This window comes from Phytophthora sojae, assembly GCF_000149755.1.
Source record: "Phytophthora sojae unplaced genomic scaffold PHYSOscaffold_1, whole genome shotgun sequence".
In the NCBI taxonomy this organism is placed as follows: domain Eukaryota; phylum Oomycota; class Peronosporomycetes; order Peronosporales; family Peronosporaceae; genus Phytophthora; species Phytophthora sojae.
In genome coordinates this window covers 12,466,354-12,490,441 of record NW_009258115.1, presented here as the reverse complement: position 1 = coordinate 12,490,441, position 24,088 = coordinate 12,466,354, and the positions used below count along the sequence as shown (strand labels likewise).

Sequence of the window (24,088 nt, the reverse complement as noted above, 5' to 3'; positions counted from 1 at the left end):
ACACATGATGACCCACAGCATTTTCAATCGCATCACCTTGACGTCATTCTTGAAAATTCTAGAAAGTTGCATCTGCAAGTTCCCCGTAAGATAGCTGTGGGCTTGGGCTACTACCATTACACCACAGCTAGCAAAATCAGGTTGTAGAGGGGCACAGATCCACTCAATCGGATCGAAGAAAAGATGGCCACGGGGGTCAGAAGCAGTGTGCCACCTCTCCACATAACCATGAAGCCCCTCCTTTCCTTCATTTTCTTTGTCTTTCGGAATTCCAGTCCACACGATTTCCATTTCATGGTGATAGTCATCATCAATGAGCGGCTCGTACATGTAAACATGCACCGGAAGTTTGCTTGTTTTTGCCGTGTAGCGTAGGCGAAGGATAATTACCCTCCAGTGGTCTGCGTGCAGATTAACGGGGTGGATAATAAAATTCGTTGCTGCAAGTGCTGTCTTTGGGAGACTTGGCCATCCGATAGCCCATGTCAGTGATGACAGCACATGGCACTTCCCCACCGATCTCGCAAGGGTCTCCAAGCAAAAGTCCACAGGGCTATCATTTAGCCATCCACGACAGATCCCTCCCACGATGTTGTCAAAGCTGATCAGGACTTTGTTGGAGAGCGTCACAAATTCAGTGCGTAGCCGACTTGAAGTAAACTTTGAGATAATTTCGTTCGCTAGACCTTGGTGCCGCTCGGGAACAGCATCACGCGGTAGTCCTGCAGTTGCTGTCTCCGCAGCGAAAAGATCCACGATGGAGTCAACTTTACGCCAATCTTGCTCCAGCCACTTTCGGTCCTTCAACCATGAGGTACACTTCGCCATGATCGCGTAGAATCCTGTTAGAGCACCTACATATTGTCTAGAAACATAAGCATGTTAAAGCAACCCTATTAAAGCAACCATATCGCTAAAGCAACCATATCGCTAAAGCAACCATACCCGCTAAATTTCCACAGTTTTGGATCAATCGCCAAGACGATGTCGAGAACAAGTCCTTGCTTCTTGGCCTTTTCATCCAGTACAATTGGCTGTTTCTCCTTCCGGGTAGTAGTCGTTGCTGCCTGCATTGATAGGGCGAGGTCTTGTGGAATTACAAATGTGTGCATGTAGTCCGCAGGTCGTACAATTTCCCAATGACAATCAATCTTCCGAGCTCTTAGATAGGCATCCTCCAGCTGAACAGGATACTTCGACAGCATCTCCATCACGCGCTTCAGATTTGAGGTGTTTCTGGCCCAAATCAGGAACTGATCCAAAGTCACGGCAAGTTCAGTGAGGTACTTGTGAACAGCAAGACGGTCGGCTTTGAGACTGATCGTAGTTTGCCTCAGCTGTTTCGGAGTTGACCTTGACTTTCCTTGGCTTGGTGGCTTAGGAACTCTAACGACATTGACCTGGCGCACGCGCGACTCTGTGTCAGGCTTCGTAGAGCTTGAAACCTTGTCACAGCTACTCATTCCGCAGCTGTCATGAGATTTCTCGTCGATGGGGGGTCGAATTGGAGATGACTGCGAAAGGTGAGTGCGTTGTGTCGGTAACATACTTTCGTCGGACTCGTAATCGCCATAATTCATGGTCATGGGGCTGCTTTCCAATGCGTCCATGAGCGTCATAGTCCCCATTGCCTCCACGGGGTCCAGAATGGAGTCTGAGACAGGTTCAGATACATCTTCTTCTTGCTTGCTATCTTCAGCAGATTCTGTAGAACTCGGTTGGGGGGCAGGGTTGACACGGTTGAGCCCTATGTCGATCGTTCCTTCCAGGCACTTAGCTCTTGGTAGAAGTCGGCACTAGCCAAATCTGACAGGTGTTCCAATAGTGGTTCCAGCATCGCTTTTGCGTATGCGTATTTTTCAGCTGAAGACAATACAACCTGGTTTGTCCGTTCACCTCGCCGTAGCCGTACGTACGCAACTTGCTTCCTAGCTTTGGTTGGCGAAGCGTTACCCCCCGCAGCATAAAGGGGTTGTTCTGGTTCAGCCCCAGTGTCGTTCGGCAACTTTACTTTCGGCAACCTTAACTTGGACATCTGCACAATTGGCTGTAACATTTCCGCTGCAGCCGTCAATTCGTTTTTCACTTCCAAGGTCTGGTACGTACTCCACCGATCATGAATTGCCATAGCTGGAAGCAGTTTGAAGCCATGCCCCTCGCGTGCTAAGTGCATAAGATGACGACATGGTAAATGGTGACTGCTATAAAATAGACAAGTACACGTCCACTCCACATCGTGACAGCGAAAGGTTTGATTCCCGCAATAAAATTTTCCATTGTGAAGGACCCGACGCTGTACGCTCACAAGTCGCATCTGCCATGAAGTTCACAAATCGTTCCCACTCTTTTCTCACTTTCTCGAAGATGTCAGGGTACAGTCGAGTTGCTACCGTCCGGAGAAACATCGGTATGGTTTTAGGAACGGGCGAAGTCGAATGGTGCTGCGCGATGACGAACCCGATCTGCTGAGTTATCATGATTTGATGCTGCACCAAGCCCGCAATAGTCTTGTCAATTCGTTCTTGGGCCCCAACAGTATTTTCACATGATTCCAGTTTGACTCGATCCTGTTCGTTGTAGTATTCCCAGCCGTGAAAAATTTGCTGCGAGCAAAGTTCGCCCACATGTCTCGACACGAATCCCAGTTCTTTTCAAAGTACGAGAATAAAGCTTGTTTCTTGTTGTCTTCGCAGTATTGCTTCAATGTTTTCAGCACCCTCCACTCAACTAAATCTTTGTCGATCACGATGGAGGATATCATCCGCCAACTTGGGTTTTTCTCTTAGAAATACTCCAGGATTGTTGTCATCATCGGAGCTCGTTGGTTGAGGCATATGAAGTCTACAACTGGGAACCCTCTACCAGTAGCGGTTGTGACGACCAGACTCCCTGAAATATCCAACACACAACAGTAGAAAATCACTTTGTTAATAAGGTTGCTATATCATCGATATGGTTGCTATAACTACGCAAGGTTGCCGTAACAAAGATAAAGTTGCTATACCGAACAACTCATACGCACCCAAGTGATAGCCCAAATTGTTCGTGCCGTGAGTGAAATCCATCGTAAGAGTGTCGCCCCAGCGCTCGAACATCAACTTCTGCACCTTTGTTTGCATCATGATACCGCATGTCACGTCCATTTGGTCTTGAATAACAAGGACGTCACTACCGTGTAACTGGCGGATAGCTTGCAGCATGTCTTTCAAACGGGCCTCCGCTGCGTCGTGCCCCATAATAGTGCGGATCAGATTACGGGTCTGTTGAGGTGTTATTTTGCAGCCTAGCAAACACACAAAGCGCGAACAGTTACGTAAGTATCACTTCAGCATATCATATATAAAACTACGCACCGATTTTCTCATTCAGGAAGTTCGTGATGTGCTTGGAAGAAACACTAGCATCCGTTAAAGTCTTAACATCTTCGAGATCTTGCTCGTCCAACGGAAGTGTCTTTGTTGTCAGGTACAACGATGCTTGCGTTCGGGTGGTCGGGTGCGTGTGGGTAAAGTTCTGATTATTAACAGCGACATGTGAGAAATACTAACAAAGCAAACAAATACACGAAAAGGCAGATACCTCGTTTCTTATGACAATTCGAAATTTGCCATTTTCCATCCGCTGAACGGTTGGTGTCATGCGTGCAGGACGCCCGCAATAGTTGCCTTTTCTATTGCGATGTCCCTTGGAGCGCGACGCTTGCGAAACACCGTGTGTACAGCGGAGGACCTTGTGACTCCAATTAAACGTGAAGGGATTTGGTCCCGATGATTGCTGCATATGAAAGGGGGTTTCGTTAATAACTTAAATTTCTCATCAAACAGAGGTCACACATACCTGTTGTACTGATTTCGTGTCTCCGAGCTTCGTACTCGAAACTTGAGGTGGTGCTTCTGCTTGTATATTTTCAAGTGTGCGTTGAACTTGCTCCAACTCTTGATAATCGCCGGGGTAAAGGGCGGAAACGGGGCTGATAATTTCTTCGCGCTCCTCGTTGATCTCCCGCAACTCGTCAAGGTGCTTGCTTGATCGCTTCCACGGTATGTACTGCTTGTTCCGCTTGGATAAACGTGGGGCCGAATCAGCGTCGACAGACTCGTGAAGCTGCAACTCCGCCTTACGCTCTTTCGCGAAAGATTGGGCTTCATCCCCAGCAGAAAGCTTGCATTTGGCCAGACCGGTATCTATCGATTCCAAAGTGAATGTCGTCAATATTAATGATAGCGCAACCTTTTTGCTTAAAGCAACTTTAACGAGAATATCTGGTGTTTTCTTGCGTGCTGTGGCTTTCTTTCTCGGCTCGGGGCTCTGTTTGCGTGTCCTGCGTTCTAAACAAACTAAAAAAATACACAATACATTATCAGTTCAACTCAATAAGTATCAACAATAATCCAAACGAGTCTTACCCGCTTCTGCTTCGTCTTCTGTGCTGGATTCTCCGTCGTCGTGCCTCCTGTTCATCGTCACTCGCCTCCTCTTCATCGTCGTCACCCTCCTCTTCATCGCTATCGCTCTCCTCGTCATCATCGACCTCTTCTTCGTCTTCCTCCTCTTGGTAGCAATCCTCCGCCTCTTCGTCGCCGTTGTCTCCCTCATCCTCCTCATCCAAAACAAAGTCTTCGTCTTCGTCGTCGTCTTTTTCAATCCCGAGAGCGGCGTACATGTAGTTTAGCTCCTCGTTTACGTTCCGCAGCTTTCGGCCTAAACAATACATACCGACAGAATTCAAACAAAATGTGAGGCACGTAGATACTCTCGTTGCCACCAACATGGAGCATACTGATTACCGTTTATAATGGCTCCCCCCGCAGGAGCCATCGGTCCCCCCTCGCTGTTTGGTGCTTGACTCATTCGCGAGAGGTGCGTGCCCCATGTGTGGCGCACTTAATGGCATCGTACCTAATCAGAAGCGCACTTTAGCGTGATTTGCGTACCTAAGGGCTTAACGCTCGTAATTTTTGAAATCCCTAAATGCAACCATACATGTCTCAGAATGGCTAAAAGCAACCATACTTATGGTTGCTCTAACCACTCCCCTTTGCCGCAGTGCCCCTTTTTGTTATATCGCACATAACCAAACCCCGATATCAATCGCATTCTACACCGCAGTTGACTCACAGCGGAAAAAGAGCAGCAACTCCGTGATAGAGTTCCGTACACGTTCCTTCGGCTGGAGGCCTCGTTCCCGTCCATTCCGACCTCGTTCAAAACCAAGATAAAAGATCACACGCGCTCGCCTGTGCGTCCTCTTGTATCCAGCTCCGTCCAGTAGCCCCAGCGCCTTCGCCTCCTCCTCCGCAGCCATCTGCTTGGCCGTGCTGGGTCGTCATTTCTTAATTCAACAGCGACAATGGAGTACGGACGGCTCGTGGTGCTCGGCTACAGCAGCTACCGCGTGGACACGGTGGAGCTTCGCCCTCGCAGCGGCAGCGTGGAGAGCGCGCCGTCGTCCTTCGGACTGTCAGAGGAGGGCGACCGGTCGGTGGCCAGCATCTCGTCGTCGTCCTCCTCCGCGAGCTCCAAGCGCGCTTTGGGGCAAACGTGGAAGCCGCTGGGCGACCAGAACGCCGAGTTCGTGCTGGAGAAGCGCTCGCGACCCAACGGTGTGCAGCTGCGTCGATTCCACCACGTCCGATCCATTGAAGAGCTCAAGGAATCCAAGCACCAGGCGGGGACCAGTAACCTCAAGCAGTCCAAGCACCGAGCCAACGAAACGATGACCAAAGACCTCAAAGGTATCACCACGCGCATCATGCAGCGTATCGAGAGGACACGAAGCCGCCTGAGTGTTGTCGACAATCAGAGAGAGGACTCTCCTCCAGTTGTCGCGCCGTACCAAATGTGCGTCCCCATGAACGACAAGGATCCATTCGCCTGCGTCACGGAGTTTCACTCGGACGACAGCACCGACATGTTCCAGATCGGGCGCATGCCGTGTCGCCAGAACGATTTCGTGATCCCAGGACCGCGCGTTGGCTCGTCCGGGACCATTTCGCGCTATGCTGCGAGGATTTTGTGCTCGCGAGAGCCACCGTACGAGTGCCGCATTTATGCTGGAGGCTTTGATGTGGCAAGACGTATGAGCACGGCGGGGCATGCGTTGAAGCATTGCTCACACTGTGGAATGTGGGCGAAACGTTTCGCGACGAATCATGCGTGCGTGATGCGGACGATGTTGGAGCAATCCAGGGACGGTAGTGCTAACAGGGGGGGCTTTAGTCGCGTCAAACAGAGCAGCAATAATCTGGCGAGTGGAGAAGTCAAGCATTACATCGACGAAACAAAGGAGGACGGACTGCTGGAGCACTTCGAGGTGGATCTGCAGGATGCGAACGAGCTGCCGCTGGACGGATTGACCAAGAATGGCGTTCGTGTGTGGCTTCCTGAGTGCAAGCAGTGGTTCGAGGTATCGGTGAATGGCAAATTGTTCGCGATTGAGTCACGCACTGTGGACGAAAAGTCATCAAGCTCGAGGTTGAAAGCGATGCGTAGTAGTGCATTCAACCGTCCAGCCGGGAAGGCTGAAGGTTTTGCGCCGATACTGGCGGACGGAGCGATCATTGATCTGGGCGGAGTTCAACTACAATTCCAGACAAACCACCGCACTGGGCTCGAAGCTGAAGCTGAAGACAACGAACTGCTGGAGGCCCCTGTAGTGTACGGTCGAGCAACGCTGTCCTCGGTGAGCACGCAGCTCGAGCGTCTTAATGTCCAGTGCCCCGTTCAGCTGCACTCGCTACGATTTACGCGTGCTGCTCCGGGTGAAGACGTTCCACTGGACCAAATACCTCACGTCTTCACGGCGTGCGGACATGTGTTTGGCTATGAGGAGCGTATTGCCAAGTCGCACACGTGTCCGCTCTGCAGAACGCCAGGGTCCCTGGTGCGGCTCCTGCTCAAAGAAAACTCGCAGCTGCAGTCGGCGGAAGAACAGCACGCGATCCCCGAGTGCGTGTTCAACCCCTGCGGACACGCCATCAGCACCAAGCTCGCACAGCACTATTCAGCGTTGCGCATGCCCAACGGCCGTGCGATTTGCCCGTTCTGCGCGGTGCACCTCGACCTGCGCGTGCCATTCTCGAGACTCTACCTCTATTGTGACTCTGACTAGAGCGGAGTATGAGCAGCGTTTAAGACCACATCAACGCAAAAGTAAACACGTACAAGTAACGAACTCAAGTCGACAAGGAGCATGTAAATGCTGGTAAGGCTTGCATAGCACAAGATAGATAAAGTGGTAAACATGCATGGAAGTCAAATAAAAGTAATGCCTAAGATCTCACAGATTTTTAATGCAATAACAACGCACAGAGATGCTTGAGAGCTACTGCTTCCGGTACTTTGGGGAGCTCGGGAAGGACACGTTGGTGACAACGCGCTTACCGTCTTTGATGTTCGTGCTGCTGATCGTTCCTGACGGGGAGCCATTCACATGATTGAGTCGCCGCATGCCCTTGAGCGTGCGTACCTTGAGCTCGTCGCGCGTGAGAGGATGCATGGTGTCTTCGTTGTCGCCGCTGTCTTCATCCTCTGACGAGTAATCGTCCAGGTTGGGCGGATTGATCTGCAGGGGCTCCTGGCCCATAGGAGTAATCGGCCCTACGCCAAGAATTGAGTGCAACGTCGCCACAGCTCCGTTTGTGCCGCCTGCCGCCCCAACTGCCGCCGAATTGTTGGACATCGCATTAGCGGCGAACTGTGACTCGCGATCGTAGGCGTCGGTGGTTGTTTTGTTCTTCTGTGCGTCCGCCTGTTGCTTCGCGAGAACGGCGGCGTACTGGTGCAAGATTTCGTTTGTCTTCTGCTCAATGACACCGAGGTAAGCCATCATGTTGGCTTCGGTGACCGCCGAGTCGCCCAGCATCTCCACCATGGCCTGAGCGTTGCATCCAGTCTTCGTAAACAAACTTTGAATGGCGCGCTTGACAGCGTTGACGGTCTTCTGGGCCTCCGCGCAGCGCGCCTCGCACTTCTCAGCTGCCTGTTCCGTAAGTGCAAGCCTCGCCTCGAGCTCTCGCAGAAGCTGCTTGTGTTGACCGACGCCATCGTCGTCACCCCCTGCGGCTCCATTAGCGCCATCGCCATTTCCCGTGTACCGACGCTCTTCGTCTCGCAAAGCTGCTATCCACTCCTCGAGCTTCTCGATCTCATTGCTTTGCTCGTTGACATAGTTGAACAGTGAGAAGTTCTGGTCTTCCTTCTTGATGAAAGACGTCACGAGCTGCTCCAGATCGTCGATTCGCGTGGCTGCCTTGATCTTCAGGAAAGCCTCCTCGAAGTTCTGCACACGCTCGATGGAGACCTGGACGTGCACCTTCTCCTTGGCCACACCCCACGTGCCCTTCTGCACTTTACTCTTCATCTCGCTCTCCTCATCCGCCGACATGTTGCCTGCATAAATCCCTCCCGATGCGCCGCCACTTGGAGCTCCTGCACCTGCAGATCCACCCCGTCTATAGCTCGTCGTGTCTCCTCCAGCGAGGATCTTGCTCTCTTCAAGTCTCTCCATCAACTCGGACAGAGCTCGTCGATGAGCTTCAAGCTCCGCCCGATTTTCATCTTGAAGGCTTCGTAGCTCGAGTTGCGCCGCGTCACGCTGCTCATAAGCCTGGTTGCTCAGCTCAATGGTCTGTGCCATCTGCCTCTTCTTCTCGGCGTGCTCGCGCTCGAGCTTGCGGTAAATGGTGTCGAAGACGACGCGTTCTCGACGTAAGTTGTCAATCTCCTCACGCAGCACCTTGTTCTGCGCCAGCGCCTCGTTGAACTTGACGAGGGACTTGTCCAGTCGGTTCTCGAGGATGCGGATCTGCTTGCTGACCATCTGCTGGTTCTCCCTCGCGGCGTTCACGCCGCCCATGTGCTTCTTCTGGTGCAGCACCTTGTGCCGCATGACCTGGATCTGCTGCGTGAGCGTCTCGAGGCGCTTGCTCTCGCCCACGTTCTTGCGGTTGTAGCCGTCGATCTGCTCCTGCAGGCGCGCGATCTGCTCCTGCTGCTGCGCCACGGCGCCTTCGTTGATGTGGCGCTCCGCCAGCGTCAGCTCGGCCTTCATCTCCTCGTTGTCCTTGCGCAGCTTCTCGATCACAGCCTGCTGGCGCCGCATCACCTGGTGGCTCTCGTCCGCGTACACCTTGCGGTTCAGCTCCATGTTGCGGTACTCGCGCTGCAGCTGGGTGAGGTCCGCGCCATTGTTTCCCCCCGTCGGATGCATCTTGTCAATGCGAGTCCCACCCAATGCTCCAGTGCACCCGCTCCAAAAAGGCAACACACAAAGTGTAACGGACACTTCAACTTGATGCGCTCTCAAAGGTCCAAGCATCAAATTCCAGAGTATCGGTTCACTGTACCATTTAATATTGTCCAATCGGGACCCATCGGTCTCCTCGAGCCACACGCCCCACATCAAGAAGCTCCAAGCTCCGACGTGCTCAAGGTCCAGCCAGAATCATGCTTCGCTGCCAGGTCGCCAAGGTCGCCAAGTCCCGGGGTCTCGTGCGCCGCTTCGCCTCGGAGGCCAAGGAGGCCAAGGAGGAGGCCGCCAAGGCCGCGCCCACGCCCGCGCCCGTCGTGGTCAAGAAGGGCGGCAGCTCCTTCTTGCAGCGCGTCGTGTCGTTCGCCGTGGGCGTGTCGGTGGGCGCCGGCTACGGCCTCTACGTGCTGTCGGAGGACGTGGAGCACTCGACAAAGCAGATCCAGAGCTCCGTGGGGAGCCTCAAGGACGAGATGATCGCGCAGAACGCGGCGCTGTCCAAGCGGATCGAGGCGCTCGAGAAGAGTCAGTAGAGCGAGAGAGAAGGAGGGGGAGGGCGAAGGAAGGATACGCAATAATGGAGGAGACCCCGACGACGACGCATCGATATGCGCGGGGGTGGTTTAATGCTTCTCTATCGTTGCAGTTACTAGTAGTATGGTGGTGGTGGTGGTGTTGCGGGTGCTGCAGGTGGTGGTGTGAGTGATCGATCAGGTGGAACACGAGCATCTTCCAGACACGATACATTTTGGGTTGTTGACTTGGATTAGCTCTCTAATACACTCGAGCTGTTGGTGGGGATTTTACTTGGGCTTTGGAGATCAGAACGACACGTTGGGTACTGCCGGGGCGGCTTCCGCGGGTGTAGCCGCTCGCTTCACGAGCTGCTGCAGGTCTGTGGATACGAGGTCGTACACTTTGTCAGCGAGTTGCATGGACGTGAGTGCGCTACGCAGCGACTCGATGTCCTTGCGGAAGCTCGAGTTGAGCTCCTGCTTCTCCTCGAGCTGCTTGGATAACGTCACCACGCGCTGCTTGTACGTGTGCAGCTCGCGCTGCAGCGAGCAGAAGATCGCAACGTAGCGTTGCCGTAATGCTGCCACGTCCACATTCTCTTTTCGGAGACTGCCGTCTGCCATGAACTCCTCTATCGCTTTGTCGATGCAGCTGGCATCCAGCAGCTCCGGCATTCCGGTTCCAACACTTCCATCGACGTTGTTACCATTGCCACCTTGACCAAGGTGGACCTCCGGGGTGGTGTCATCTGTGCTGCCACTGCTTCCTCTGCGCCGCTTCTGGTCTCGTTGCTGTTGCCGCATTCTTTCTTCTTCCTGCTGCGCACTTGCAGTTGTGTTTCCCGTAACACCGTTATCACTCAAGGCTTCCATCGCCTCGATGATCTGTAGGTCCGGGATATCCAAAATCGAGATGCGCTTCGGAGCGCGCGGCAAAATCTGGTACTGAATGCCCATCTTCTGGGCGTTGCCGATCAACGCCTCAGCGTCCATCAGCAGCGAATCGTCCAAGTCGTCGCTGTGCTGCCACCCGTCACCTCCCATTCCAGCACCAAGGCTGCTTGCAAGACTCGGTCGTCTGCTGCCTGCGTCAAGTGATTCATCCACTTCGTCGAGCACGGTACTTGTACCTGTCGACTCAGGCGGTTCCAGACTGAACGAGTTACTCGCCGATCGATTCCACGGGAGATCGTACACTGGAGCTGGCGGCGGTGGAGGCGGAGGGGCTTCCTGGGTCTGCTGGTCGAAATCAAGAGACGGCGTGTACAACCTCAGCATGCAACTTAATCCCAGCAATCCGCCAAAGTTTGCACTGGCACCTACTGGTGGCTGCTTCTTGGCATCTTCCTCTTGGGCGATCTTGCGTAATGTCAGCATCGGGGATAGTCCCTTTGCAACGGCGCTGTGGGTGGTCTCATCCGAGACAGCCATCTTGCAGAAGGCGCGCAGCGTGAGCACGATGATATCCCGCACCGTGTTGGATTCAGCGCGGAGTCGAACGTAACATCCTTGTGCCAGGTGCAGGTAGAACTCGTTCGGTGTGCCTCGCACCATTTCCAGCTGCAGTCACACAAGTCCAAGAGATAGCCAGTTGATACATTTGGTACAGTTGGTGTAGAGCAGTCGAGTCATCGCGCGGTGAGCCGATCGATCCGTCGACGGAAAGGCAACAAACAATCCACGAAATGCAAATGAGCCCCCAACACCCGATGGAACTGCACCACGACGCGCTCTTACCTTGATGTCAGGGGTGTAGAGGCTCTCGAACGGCGGGATCAGCGACGACTCGCACGTCAAGCGCACCCTGCGGTCGTCAATCAGCAGCGTCCAGCTCTCCTACAGTTCCCAAAAACACCACAAAGATCAGCCCTCTCCTCCTTCCTCTCCTCTCTCAGCATCTTCCTCCTCCTCCGTACCGTGAGCTCTTCCTCGTGCAGATACTCGCTGCCGTCTTGCACCGCGATGCTGCGGAGGCCCATGAACAGCACGGACTTGCGCTCGAGATACATCTCCACCTTGCTGCGCACCTCCGGGTCCTCCTTGATGGGTCCGTACTCAAGCATCTTGGTCTTGAGCACGTCCTCGTCCTCGATCATGACCTTGGCCAGGATGCGCGCGCCGATGTCGTCCGCCGTGGGCGTGTACCACTCGTCGCAGGCGCCCGGGATGACCTGGAAGTCGTCCTGCTCCCCCACAGCGCGGAACCACTGCACGGCTACCGGGTAGCAGCAGCACTCGGAGCGCAGCGGCCGCCCCAGGTACGTCAGCACGTGCATGTGCGTGTGGTGCACACCACCTTGCAGCACGCAGTTCTCCAGCACGCGCGCGACGCTACAGGCGCCCACGCAGTCGCAGCGCTCGGCGTCATGCACGAAGGCCGGGTTCTCGGCGCCGCTGAGGCTGGGCGCGGAAACGGACGAGAGCGTGGAGCTCGGCGTGGGCGTGGGCGTGGCCCCCGAGGGCTGCGGCGAGCGCTCGTCGCGCGGGGACGCCGAGATGCCGCGCTTGAGCGAGTCGACCCAGCGGCTGCGCATGGCGTGGGTGAGAGGAGGAATGCTGCGCACAGTTCACTTGCGTTCAGTATGCAGGAAGGTGCGACCGGTCGGAAGAGCTACGGAACCAGATGCCGAAACGACGGACGACGGCGGTTGGACGAAATGGAGAGAGGGTTTCGACGAATGAAAATGTGAGAAGAGAAGTAGTAGGGCAAAGCATCTCGCTGAGAGGCAACCTGAGCTTTATTTCGCGTTGATTTTTTTTGCGTGTACACTGCACAGGTGTACTTGAGTCCGCCACTTTCGCGTTGGAATCTAAAGTACGGCGGGATTTTATGAGAGTTTTGTGCTGTCTCTTCAAGAAGCGTAGGCACAGTACTAGTAGACTGATCAACGCATTGAGATTCCACATTTACAGTACTAGAGTATGCCGTTACTTCTGTTGATTTTCATCATTGCACACGAACATTGGGCGGTGCAACAGGCAATATAATTTGAAAAGTTCATAGCCCCATGATGCGGTGCAAATATCTTCAGTTCACGCATCATTGGAGCTCCACCGAAATGAGAGGATTCAACCTCTATTAAGATATATTGAAACGACGCGATTAGTTCTAAAAGTATCTGACTCCTGTACGTTAAGCAGTCCCTGCTCATGCCCATTAACACCTAGTACACTGTGATAGAGGCGTCGGTATTGCCGGGGCTTGCCTAGACTACGCCAAGCAAGAAACGCGTACTGCCTGAGTACTCTGTAACCCCTGGTTCCTGAGCCACAGGTGAGATTATCGGATAGAAACATAGCCTAGCGTACTATGAATCATAGCCTATGAAAGCCCCAGCAGGTGCAGGCCATACCACAGGCAACGCAGTCCTGCTGGCGAGTCTGCAAATTCTACACTGCAGACTTCTACTGCTGATCCAATATGCTGTATAAACGATCCCGCAGCGTTGGGCGCGGAAGGGTCTCGCATGCTCATGTGTACACTCCCCACGTCAGCCAAATCGACCCTAATAGCACCCGCCAATTACAGCCGCTGTCTGCAGTGTGTCATGGGCTCTTATCCAAAACTATCCTTAGTCATTGACAGTGTCGATGTCAATTTGACACAGCATCAAGACCAGAATCGGCCAAACGCTGGCTGGCGGCAGTCGCAGACAATACCAGCGGAAATTTACTATCAACAACAACTCAAGGAGGTCCCGAATAGACCGCGAAGGGTGTGGCTGCAACCCTCAACTACGTGCACGATGTGAGCATTGTGCTGCGTCAAGAAGATTGAAGGTGAAGACAACGGGATCAGTTATGCAGACCTTCATGTCGTCTACGCGGTCACCAATCACCACAAAGACGAAGCAGGTTCCGACCAACGCGACGTGGAGCTTCCTGTACAAGCGATTCGTCGGTGCGGGCGCGCGGTGTCCTTTTCGCGCCTGTCACAGGAATTCCGGAGTTGCAGGAGCTGATAATCAGCGTGATTGGCACATAGAGAATGTGCTTAGGCTGGCTGTGCTCAGCAGATCGCTCTGATGCGTGTTCATCTAGCCGATACCAGTGAAGGCACTCATTCCTGGGCTACTATTGGCGGTGCGGCATGCGCCCTTCGCGCTGCTGATGGACTTCCGAGTTGATCCCCTGCAGTCGTTGAGCCTTTCAATCATTCCTCATTTTGCGTTGACGGACTCAAGCCCCCCGAAGCTCTACATTGGAACGGCCTGAGAGCCTCACCATGGCTCCGACACCGAGTGGCAGGAATGTCCACGACCTCGAACGTCTGTCCGCGGTGAGCATCACCAAAGACTCCGACCAAAGCGGGTACACTGGTATGAAGACTCCTGATGCTGTCCCAGAACTCCTTGAAGACGGCGCGCTGCGCCCAGGTGGCATGCCCGTGCTGACCAGCAAGAAGCACATCGGCCTGCTGTTCCAGTATGCGGCAGTTGGCATCGTCTACGGCATGCTTCCGGAGACCATCTACCCGTTCATGCAGGAGTACCTCAACTGCAGCGGTGCGCAGGTTGCTGCCGCCAAGGAACTGGTGGTGCTGCCCTGGAGTTTCAAGGTTTTCTTCGGTATCCTGTCCGACTGCTTGCCCATCCGTGGCTACCGCCGTCGCCCATACATGATGATCGGATGGACAGTTTGCATATTGATGCTGCTGATCATGGCTATTATGCCTATTGGCAAGCCGTACTACACCGTTGCATCGGACCGCGACGTCGATACGTCGGACTACACCCCGGAGATCGAAGCTCGCATCAACTACGACGCTCCAAGCGAGGGTGCCAAGTACATCGTCATCATGTTCTTCGCCGCGGTGGGTTACGTGCTCTCCGACGTGTGCTCCGACAGTATCGTGTGCGAGTTGGCTCAGCAGGAACCACTGGCGAAGCGTGGCAAGACCCAGTCGGCTATTTACACTGTGCGAACGGTGCTTGTCATTTTTGGCGAGCTTTTGGTTGGTTTCTGCTTCAACGGTGAAGACTACGGCGGCGACTTCGACTTCTCGCTAAGCTTCCCGCAGCTCATGATCATCATGACAGTGCTCACAGGGGAGTTAGCCGTGTACGAGATACCAGAGAAAATTCAGCGAAGAAATGGTACGCGATGATCTGGTTCACGACGCGCTTGCACAGCAGGTCCCAGAATTTCTTGATGTACTTGCGGAAGTCACGACGTTCGGCCTTCTCCTCCTTGATGAAGAGCCACGCAATCGGAAGAATGGGCGCATTTGTGCAGTCGTACATGGTGGATGTTACTCCGATCAACAGCACACTGAATGATGTCCTGGGTCACGTCTGCTTTATGATCGGTATCATGGTCACCTCCAAGTACGGACTGCACTGGAACTGGCGCGGCATGATTGTCTTCACTGGTATCGTTGTCATCATCGTTGACTGTGCAGTGGCTCTCATTACAGTCTGGGATGTCTTCCGTCACCAGTGGTTCTGGCTCGGCCCCCCTATCGCTGTGCAAATTCCAAGCGGCGTCGCTTGGATCATCGCACTGTTTGTGACTGTCGAGATTGCTGGAGTCGGTAACGAAGGCGCTGTGTACGGGTTGGTCACCACGGTCGGCAACTTGGCCACGCCGTTCGCTACGACCATCACACTTCTCATTGACGGCCCGTTCAACATCACGAATGCTCGCGTGCAGACCGACGACCACTCCGTTCGCGTGCATCACGTACACGATCATCATTTCGTACGCGATGACCATCTTCTCGTGGGTGTTTCTGTTCCTGTTGCCGCGTCAGAAGGAGGAGACACAGGAGCTTGCTCGCACTGGCGGCTCCAACAAGATTTTGGGCGGCATTACGATATTCTACCTGGCCTTTTCGCTCGTCTGGTCCATTACGGTGAACACACTCGCCGTTTTTGATAGCACTTCGTGTCTGGTGATCGAACTGGCTGCTAAACTGCCGGTAGCTAAGTTTTTTTACGTTAAAATGCAGTGTAAGTAAAGCAATGACAAAAAACCTAAAATATTGTACGAGGCTCATGATTTCTCTTAATAGATCTGACCAACAGGTAGTGAAACGTTGCCAACGCTACATTGGTATCTTGAATGCCGACTCGCGGAGGCTTCGAAACTTGAAAAAAATGTACGTCTTCATGAATCTTTGACCACCAATGGTGGTCAAAGATTCACCATAAACTTCTACAGTAGCAATGACAGGTGACTCGTCTTAGATAAGCGACCATCAGGTCACAACATTTGATTAATCCTAGTGTACTCCCTAACGCTGACATGTTAGTTGCTATACATGTTAGCTAACTGTTAGTTAGTGTCTACAGTAGTATTTTGAGCTAGCATGTTAGTAGCGTTAGAGCAAAAGTATGGAGAAGGGTATATACTTGCACCGAGGGCAGCCGAGAAGGGCGATGTATCAAACTGAACACAAATCACCCTCAAAACTAAGAATTCACCGTCCAATATATAATACTTCAAAGTATCTGCTAAAATAGGGAAATATTGGCTGGGTGAACACCAGCGCAGATCAGACCACTTTAAAGTGGCAATTGTCAATTTCTCCACTTTTTGCTTTAAAGTGACACATTTTCAACTAACTTTTAGTTAGTGTCCAGTAAAATCAGCTAACATGTTAGTGGAGCACACTAATTAATCTACCATTGTAGGATCGGTAGCCATGAATAAACTTGTACTTTTAAGTACAAGTTTTTTCACTTAAACGTGGGAAATGTAGCGCAGATTAGCAGGAAATATACACGATTTGTGATAGATTTCCATATTTGGGGTGAATTGTATTTTGCGTGTGTAGATGAAAAACTACTGACCCAATACTGCAAACTTGGACTATCTAACTTTATAGCACTTGGAAGCCGCTTGACCGGTCATTTCGGTCTTAACGAACGCTGTGCTGTTGCGGCTAGTAGAAGTGAATGAGAGCTCTCTGCTAGCCTTTATTGCAGCACCAATTGAAACTTATTTGCCCGCTAGATTTTCTTTTAAAACATATGCGGTCAAACTATTTTGAAACACTGGATAGTACTATAGTAATGTGGCCGAAAACCCGCAATCCATGCTGCAATCAATCTCTTGGGAATTGAGTTACTTAAAACTTGGGCCCAAAGTGAAGGTTTTGCGGGACACGGAATCTTTGGTAAACTTATCAAGTTCAAGTTGGATGACGCAGGCATCCAGCATGCTGGCATCATTCAGCATCATCCCCACTCGAACGTATCAAGTTTACTAAATGATACCAGCACGCTGGTATCATCTAGCATCATCCTATCAAGTTTACCAGTTGATGCCAGCATCAATAGGCAACCCGGAGCAACGCTCCGGGAGGGTACACAGGTCGACGAATAGTTTCATGGACGATGATAACGGATAATAATTGAGTAAATCCCAAAGTTGTTTTGTTTTTAATCCTTAAAAGCACTACCAGCCCAACTCTCTAGTTGATTCTAACGTGGGCATCTACTGCCCGAGAATGCGTAATTGAACAAATAGTTGCGCACATCGAAGTGTATCGATACGGAAATGATGTTTCAGCCAAACCTTTGTGAGGCTGGTAACCAGCAAGCCCCGCTCTTCTTTATTGTGGTGGGTTCTCAGGAACCGAAAGTCACCAATTGAGGTTGCCTGGTCTGATGAGGCCATCGGTGACATAACACCCTGGTCAGCGTCCAATGGCTGCGTTGGCGCCAGCAACGAGAGAGCTATTTCAATCATTAGTGGGTCTCAGTTCAGGCAGCAGCAAGATAGCGCTCTTACAAATCTTGAAGGATACGAGCTGTGATTGGTTAAAACTCGGTTGTTATCTTGCTGCCGACCCCTTTCCATACTGCCACGATTTTCGTGCAGTATAGCGCCGGCAGCAGCAAGATGAATTCCACCTATTGCCGGACCGCCCCAGGAGCGACGGCAGCGGGAGCCGACGTTCCCCCGACGTATATGATTCCTCCACAGGTGCTTTCGCTAGATCAGATAGCATTGGGCTGCTGGGGCTGAGCGGATCGACCGCCGCGGGGTCAATCTGACCTCCACTGACCCCGTAGCAGTGCGTCCTCGCATCGAAAGCATGTGACAACTTGCCGCAGCACGCTGCTGGTGTGGTGGAGTAGATCCGCTGGAATTAGCAGGGATCCCACACTCACACACTGCGCCCAGACACCGACTAACGGAGGGGGTACTCCGATAACCGTAGGTTGTTGAGTGGCTCACCTTGTGTACCCTTCGGCGGGCTGGATCTGCTCTCTCGTGGACACGAGATGCGCAGCGGGTGAACTTGAATGTCCTTGGCGGGGACTTGGGGAGATTTTGGGGTAGATCCGCTGTGGGGGTTCCTTCACGCGGGTCTGGGTAGGTTGATCCTTGGTCTTGGCCGTAGACCTTGTGGGTCCGATATGTAATATACCGGATCCGGAGTTGTTGCCTTGTTGGGGGTGTTGTATCCATTTCCTTTACGTCGCTTGCCGCCAACTATTAGCGGGGAAGTTGGGGGGGGCGAGGGCCGAAGGGCGCGAGCTGCTGGTCAAGCTATCCAGCAGTCTGCCACGTGTGCGGGGGGGGGGAAATCACTTGAATAAAGTATGGGCCAATTCTAATCCCAATACAAAGGACCAAGTGTGTGGTTCCCAAGCAAATTCGACTCTGATTTATGTTAGTCTATGCCCTGCCTTCCCATCCCGTTTGAAGCCTACCCTCTACTGACTCTCTACTCTGTTCCATATCAACCGGTATCCAGATTTAGAATCTGTACCAAGATCTGAGTACCCATCTCTACCAGATTTAGCCATACAGATATAGGATCCGATGATACACATTACCTGACCGAATGCCGCTGGCGATGTCCCTGAAAATCTCCGATCCACTTTACCACACTGGGCACCTATAAGATGTATATATGTATGAGAGCACTATGTAGTTGAGCAATAGGCTAAATGAGCAAGAAGACCACGCATGAGGCATCTTGCTGCTGCCGAACTGCAAAGGGGCTCTCAGTTCGTTCCGTCTCTGATTGGGAGAAATTTGGAGGGTTTTTGGAGAGCGCTATCTTGCTGCTGCCAGAACTGAGACCCACTATTTTGCAGGTAAGGTATACTGTGCTCATTTTTGTACTATGTTGTGTGCTAACGATCAGACGAGAGAGCTACAGTAGCGGAACGAAGGAGAGACGCATGATGTGCTGACCTTGACCTTTTAACTTGAGGATGTTAGCTAAGTGGCAATAATGATCCTCAATTCAAAACCAAAACAAACAAACAAACTTTTAACTTGAGGGTTTGGGGGGTAAATTGCGGAATGAGGAATACGCTTATGGGCCAATTCCTTGGAAGTGGGTGCTTCAACGCGGAAAAAAGTCTTATTCAAACGAACGATGCTCATGTCACTGTCGAGTTGAGCTGATTGGTTTGGCGACAGACACGAGGTTGGGCATCTTCGGCTAAGAGTGATTGGGTATTGAGCAAATTGACATGTAAAAAATGCAGCCTGCACCTAGACAAGTCATGTTGGTCATCTTCAGCTAAGCTTGGTCGATTATGGCGCAAATTGATACGCCTTCAGCGAAGCCATGACGCTCTCATAGTGTGCTGGAGCGTCCGTAAGTGTTTGAATGCAGGTTTTGGTAAATAATAAACGATTAGTATCAACCTTTGGTAAATAATGTGCATAAATTTTAGCATTTATCAACGGGTACCCGATTCCGGCAGATATTAGCTTAAACGTCACAATCAGGGTTTGGTAGCAGTGGGAATATTGGCTAATAGTCATACTACTACTACTATCCAAATTCTGGCAATAGTAGAATGATATGTCTATTAGTAGTGAGGCATCGGTGGTACTAATATGACTACTAATACGACTGCTAGTTATGACTATTTGACCATCATTCCGAATTCCGACCGCAATGGTGCTAACTGGCCTCCATATGTGAAGTATGAACTACAACTGTAGGTGCGCGCTGTCCGTTGTCATCCTAAGAGGGTCCCTCACGAAAGACTCGGTTTAGACGCGCGTGGCGACGAGCAGCGTTCAAGCACGAGTAAGTTTTCGCGATCATCCGCGAACCAACAGCACACGTAAATGCTTCCTAAAGCACTAAAGTCCGCAATGACATAAATCATAATGTTCACGAGGCTCATGAGTTTTATCCCAACAAACAACACGTGATCTTTACTACACCTAACTTGACAAATGTACTACAGACACCGAATGAAGATAGAAGAGCAGAGTACCTGAACAGAGGACCTACTACTGTACAGGGTACCGCGGTACGGAATTACTTGGACCGACGGACACTCACCTCTGATGATATCACCAGTCATTTACGTCTTAAACGGTTGCACTCCGAGCATCGCCTTGGACGTGATGAGCAGGTGACGTGCTCCACCATATAACTTATATGATATAAGCTCTCCACTGCACGTGTGTACCGCCAGGGGTTGTTAAAAGAAGCAGGCGTCCATTTGACAGCGGCAACACAACCTACAATGATTTATACTGAAACGACGTAATGATTATTGGAGGTTCATTAGGCGATGAGTTAAAAAGCTTACACTGTGCAAGTCATGTGTCCACTCGTGTGCAAGCTCACTCACATTGGGCTACGCAGCTGACGGCGACCAACCATTCGGTTTTGCTGCCGGCAAGATCCGTTTGCCTTCATAACTTGCGTGGCAGCACGAATTGAACGAATTGAAGGAAATCCGCACCGGATCGCTTTCGTCTGGCCTGGCGACGATGATAAGAATGAGTAACGGGAAAATTTTGGCGTGGGCTTCAGCTAGATCTTGCACTCCGTGCATTAACCAATTGGGAGCCCTTGGCGAACTCCGTCACCGCCACCGTCACGCATTCGTCTACCCGTGCCGCCAGTCGCTCACCGCCACCCGAGACGAGGCGGGTTGCGGACTTCAGTCTGCGCGACCGTCTCTCCAATTGTTCCCGCGCTCTATGATACATGTAAATCCAATGCCAATTGTGTTGGTCTCCCTGGTCGGCTACTCTTCAAAGCAGAAGGAATGGGTCCCTCCCCGAGGTATCCCCTGCGAGAACCGGATTGTTCCAGCGTAGCATGCATCTCACGACTGAGCCCGTACAGCTCACCGGTGTGCCGGCTCAAACTAGCCGGGCGCAGTGCATGAAAGCTTGGCAAAAAGCTCCGAATAGTATCGGAAATGGCCGCCGTGGTGCGCTGAGCGTCCTCCATTTGCGCGCGAGCTTCGACGTCGGCGACTTACGGGGGCTGATTGGGTGATACACGGCGTGATAAGGCGGACACCTGAGCCCGAGCTTCTGTCTCCGCGCTGCCATACCGTCAAAATTCCAACGGGGTTGGACTGCTTCCAACCAAAACCGGTCTAGCAACGGTATTAGGTTTTTTGTTCAGCTGATATTTAACCTCACGACGGCCGATTGGATTCTCAGCCAACAGTCCAGAAGCTTCCAGGTTAGTGCAGGCAGCGAGTCGTGCAACGCTGCTTGTGCTACCTGTGCTGACTGTGCTGCTGTTGTCACTGCGTGTACACAGGCGCTGCTGGCCGCTGGGCCGTGTGTGCTGCTGGGCCCTATGTGCTGCTGGGCCGTCTGTGCTGCTGGGCCGTGTGTGCTGCTGGGACGTGTGTGCTGCTGGGCCGTGTGTGATGCTGGGCCGTGTGTGCTGCTGGGCCCTGTGTGCTGCTGGGCCGTGTGTGCTGCTGGGCCGTGTGTGCTGCTGGGCCGTGTGTGTGCTGCTGGGCCGTGTGTGCTACTGACGCCGGGCCACTTGCTGTTGGATTATGTGCGCTGCTGGGACGTGTATTGGGTTGCGCCTGTGCGCTCTCGTGGCGTGTGGCTCAAGTGGCCGAGGGTTTGGACGAGTATGGTGCTGTTGATGGATGCGACTTACCCGCGCCGATGGAGCTCGTGAGGTTGAGCGCCAGGCCTTCGGGCCTGGAGGATCGGGTTCAAACCCCGACATGGGCATCAAGTACTATGTGTTTTTGCTTTCTTTTTGGACAAGTCGGCTAAGAGAGTGCGTGCTACTCCTGTTGTACGTATTGTGTATCTTATTGACTGTTTAGTGTGCTGCGTGTGCATTTAGGTGAAGCGCAGGAATGGCGGAAGGGCGGAATTGGGTGTCGGGTCGACGACTTCGCCTTCGTAGTAGCGCTCGCGAAACTGGTCAAGGAGGACGGAAAGGTGGCCTGCTTTGTGAAGCGCACGCATGGCTTTGACGACCGAGCCAACGACTACAGCCTGTGAGCCTTGTGCGGCCAAGTATTCAAGCGTCTTTATCTAGGCTTCGACTCCAACAGCGTGGACCTCCGCCTTGTACGCTGGCGAGGCCGGGTCCAGCTTGAACCCAGAAGGTAAGCAGAGCATCATGAATGCAACTGCGTGTCGTGACTCGTGAAGGATGGCTTTGCTAACTGTTGTTGATTCGTACATGCGTGGTACAGCAGTGAACCACTCGAACCACACTGTCGATAGCGCTTTGGAGGCACGTTTGCGCGCGCGCTTTGGCTGCGACTGCTCAACGTATTCGTGCTGCTGCTCGGTAGTGTTTGCTTTCTTGTCAATAGATTCTGCGTTCGCCCCCAAAACAGCCAGCCTTTCCTCTACGCGTGTTTGGCGGAGCAATAGCTCGTCGAGCTGCTGCGACAGCATTTCGAGAACACGGATCATGTTTTGAGAGGACTCGACCACTGTTTCTTGTTTCTCTTCTGCAGGTGGATTGAATGCAGCTCGGAGGGTGATCGACCATGCCAACAGCTCGGAGGCCTGTATGTTGAGGACACCAAGGGCTTCATGAATGCGACGGACGGACGGGCTATCCAAGCGATGGCGTTCCATCTCGGGGAAGTGAAGGATCAAGGTCGCCATCAACACTTCGAGCACCTGAGGATCCAAGTTCCAAAATACTGTCGGGAAACCAGTGACAGCAGCGAAGAGGAGATCCTGCAGCTTCTCCACGCGCGCTCCGACGACTCCGTCCAGGGCGGTAAGGTCTGGAAGTCGGGCGCCCGCTTGCGGGTTCCACCCGCTCAATTGGCGCGCAACTTGTTGATCTTCGTGTGTTGTGTTCAGCATGTAGGAAAACGCCTTGCTCACGCGAGACATATTCCAGCCCCCGCGTTCAACAACCCAGTTCGGGCTAATGCGACTGTCGGCGTTGGCGTGCATGGCCCCACCTCTTCTGAAGGAGTGCGAGGTAAGTCCCTTCGTGAGTCCACTCTCCTTTGCTGCTGGCAGTCCACTAACCGTGACTAATAGTCTATTGATATAAGCTTGGGCACCAGGGGCCGAGTTGGCTCGACATGGCTGTGGAGTCTTGCATGTAGGCGCTTCCGCAAGCTCGCGGTCTAGCTGCGCAATCAGCCCCAGCTCGCCATCGTCGTCTTGGTCGTCGGACGCGGACAGTGCAGGTACGGCAGCAAATTGCGGGAAGATGCGAGTTCCTGGAGCGGGTTGAAGGGCGAGAACGACAGCTAGCACGTGTAACGGGCACGTGAAGGGGTCGTTAGGATCCTTAATCAGGGAGGTTCCCTGTTGCGAAGCAGTCTTCACACGCTTAAAGCGGAGAAATATCATACCGCCTAGCATATACGCACAGAATTGTCAGCATAATTCATGGGTTAATTAATACAAAAATTTAAAATCCTGCACGATTCGTATCAGGGTATACACCCAGCTGGGCTTTCTCCAATTGCTCAGCCTCAGAACCACGACCGTAGAGGTACCACATCAACGCCACTAGCGCCGCATCCAGGTAGTCGGAGTTGGCGGAAGCGTGCATGTAGAGAGCCGAGATGATAGTCTTTATATCTTTCTTAGTACATGGTGGCGCTGGTTTCGTGACACCTTGCTCCGGTTGCTCCGGCCTCTTTTCACAGTACCGATCTAGAGTTGATAGCATCCTTTGCAGCTTCTTAGCTACACATTGGCTCTGTTGCGGGTACAGATCCGCCAGCCAGTTCTTAACATTGCCAAAATAAGATAACACAGTGTTCTTGGACAGAGCTACTCCTTGTCTTCCAACTTTTGTCACTAAGAACCACCCATACTTATCCAGAATGACAAACAAACTCTTACCTGTGCTGTCCTTAGAAATACGATTATGCACTTCAGTGAGTGTCACCTCCTTCTTCGCAAGGAAGTCTTCGAAGTACTTCACAGCCGTCGCTCTGCTTCTCTGGCTGTTCGTAGGAACTAGTGATGCCACCGACATGCCTGTGTGCGTCGGAACGCAGAATGGAGTCGGAGATGAGCTGGCAGGGGTTGGAAACCCATGAATATTTATTCTATTTGTAGTTCACTTGATATTTGTATGGCATGCTCGATATCAAATCGCGTTTCCAACCAGATATCGTTGGAA

At 52.4% G+C, this 24,088-nt stretch overlaps 11 protein-coding genes across 11 annotated transcripts; 3 read left to right on the top strand and 8 right to left on the bottom strand.

Moving 5' to 3' along the window:
- Nucleotides 1-219: 219 nt before the first annotated feature.
- Nucleotides 220-1,073, bottom strand: PHYSODRAFT_378181 (hypothetical protein; the record flags this gene model as incomplete). Its single annotated transcript, XM_009519443.1, has 2 exons — nt 220-865; nt 946-1,073. Coding segments are annotated over 2 exons (774 nt in total), but the record flags the coding sequence as incomplete, so codon positions are not given.
- Nucleotides 1,074-2,104: 1,031 nt separating this feature from the next.
- Nucleotides 2,105-2,272, bottom strand: PHYSODRAFT_382246 (hypothetical protein; the record flags this gene model as incomplete). Its single annotated transcript, XM_009519442.1, has 1 exon — nt 2,105-2,272. A coding segment is annotated over one exon (168 nt), but the record flags the coding sequence as incomplete, so codon positions are not given.
- A 510-nt stretch (nt 2,273-2,782) lies between these two features.
- On the bottom strand, nt 2,783-3,200 carry PHYSODRAFT_476289 (hypothetical protein; the record flags this gene model as incomplete). The annotated part of the gene is made up of 2 exons (XM_009519441.1): nt 2,783-2,939; nt 3,010-3,200. 2 exons carry the CDS (start codon nt 3,198-3,200, stop codon nt 2,783-2,785), a joined length of 348 nt encoding a protein of 115 aa, XP_009517736.1.
- Nucleotides 3,201-3,345: 145 nt separating this feature from the next.
- PHYSODRAFT_468540 (hypothetical protein) lies at nt 3,346-3,516 on the bottom strand (the record flags this gene model as incomplete). Its single annotated transcript, XM_009519440.1, has 1 exon — nt 3,346-3,516. A coding segment is annotated over one exon (171 nt), but the record flags the coding sequence as incomplete, so codon positions are not given.
- A 1,624-nt stretch (nt 3,517-5,140) lies between these two features.
- PHYSODRAFT_553458 (hypothetical protein) lies at nt 5,141-7,111 on the top strand (the record flags this gene model as incomplete). The annotated part of the gene is made up of 1 exon (XM_009519439.1): nt 5,141-7,111. Exon 1 carries the CDS (start codon nt 5,351-5,353, stop codon nt 7,109-7,111), a length of 1,761 nt encoding a protein of 586 aa, XP_009517734.1. The 5' UTR covers nt 5,141-5,350.
- A 213-nt stretch (nt 7,112-7,324) lies between these two features.
- Nucleotides 7,325-9,211, bottom strand: PHYSODRAFT_476816 (hypothetical protein; the record flags this gene model as incomplete). Its single annotated transcript, XM_009519438.1, has 1 exon — nt 7,325-9,211. The coding sequence occupies one exon, from the start codon at nt 9,209-9,211 to the stop codon at nt 7,325-7,327; it is 1,887 nt and encodes a 628-aa protein (XP_009517733.1).
- A 236-nt stretch (nt 9,212-9,447) lies between these two features.
- On the top strand, nt 9,448-9,783 carry PHYSODRAFT_310361 (hypothetical protein; the record flags this gene model as incomplete). Its single annotated transcript, XM_009519437.1, has 1 exon — nt 9,448-9,783. The coding sequence occupies one exon, from the start codon at nt 9,448-9,450 to the stop codon at nt 9,781-9,783; it is 336 nt and encodes a 111-aa protein (XP_009517732.1).
- A 288-nt stretch (nt 9,784-10,071) lies between these two features.
- PHYSODRAFT_471962 (hypothetical protein) lies at nt 10,072-12,299 on the bottom strand (the record flags this gene model as incomplete). The annotated part of the gene is made up of 3 exons (XM_009519436.1): nt 10,072-11,325; nt 11,503-11,601; nt 11,682-12,299. 3 exons carry the CDS (start codon nt 12,297-12,299, stop codon nt 10,072-10,074), a joined length of 1,971 nt encoding a protein of 656 aa, XP_009517731.1.
- A 1,691-nt stretch (nt 12,300-13,990) lies between these two features.
- PHYSODRAFT_263857 (hypothetical protein) lies at nt 13,991-15,724 on the top strand (the record flags this gene model as incomplete). The annotated part of the gene is made up of 4 exons (XM_009519435.1): nt 13,991-14,826; nt 15,033-15,389; nt 15,418-15,685; nt 15,716-15,724. 4 exons carry the CDS (start codon nt 13,991-13,993, stop codon nt 15,722-15,724), a joined length of 1,470 nt encoding a protein of 489 aa, XP_009517730.1.
- A 1,481-nt stretch (nt 15,725-17,205) lies between these two features.
- On the bottom strand, nt 17,206-18,841 carry PHYSODRAFT_471343 (hypothetical protein; the record flags this gene model as incomplete). Its single annotated transcript, XM_009519434.1, has 2 exons — nt 17,206-17,468; nt 18,808-18,841. The coding sequence occupies 2 exons, from the start codon at nt 18,839-18,841 to the stop codon at nt 17,206-17,208; spliced, it is 297 nt and encodes a 98-aa protein (XP_009517729.1).
- A 3,167-nt stretch (nt 18,842-22,008) lies between these two features.
- Nucleotides 22,009-23,941, bottom strand: PHYSODRAFT_474406 (hypothetical protein; the record flags this gene model as incomplete). Its single annotated transcript, XM_009519433.1, has 2 exons — nt 22,009-23,309; nt 23,380-23,941. The coding sequence occupies 2 exons, from the start codon at nt 23,939-23,941 to the stop codon at nt 22,009-22,011; spliced, it is 1,863 nt and encodes a 620-aa protein (XP_009517728.1).
- Nucleotides 23,942-24,088: the final 147 nt, after the last annotated feature.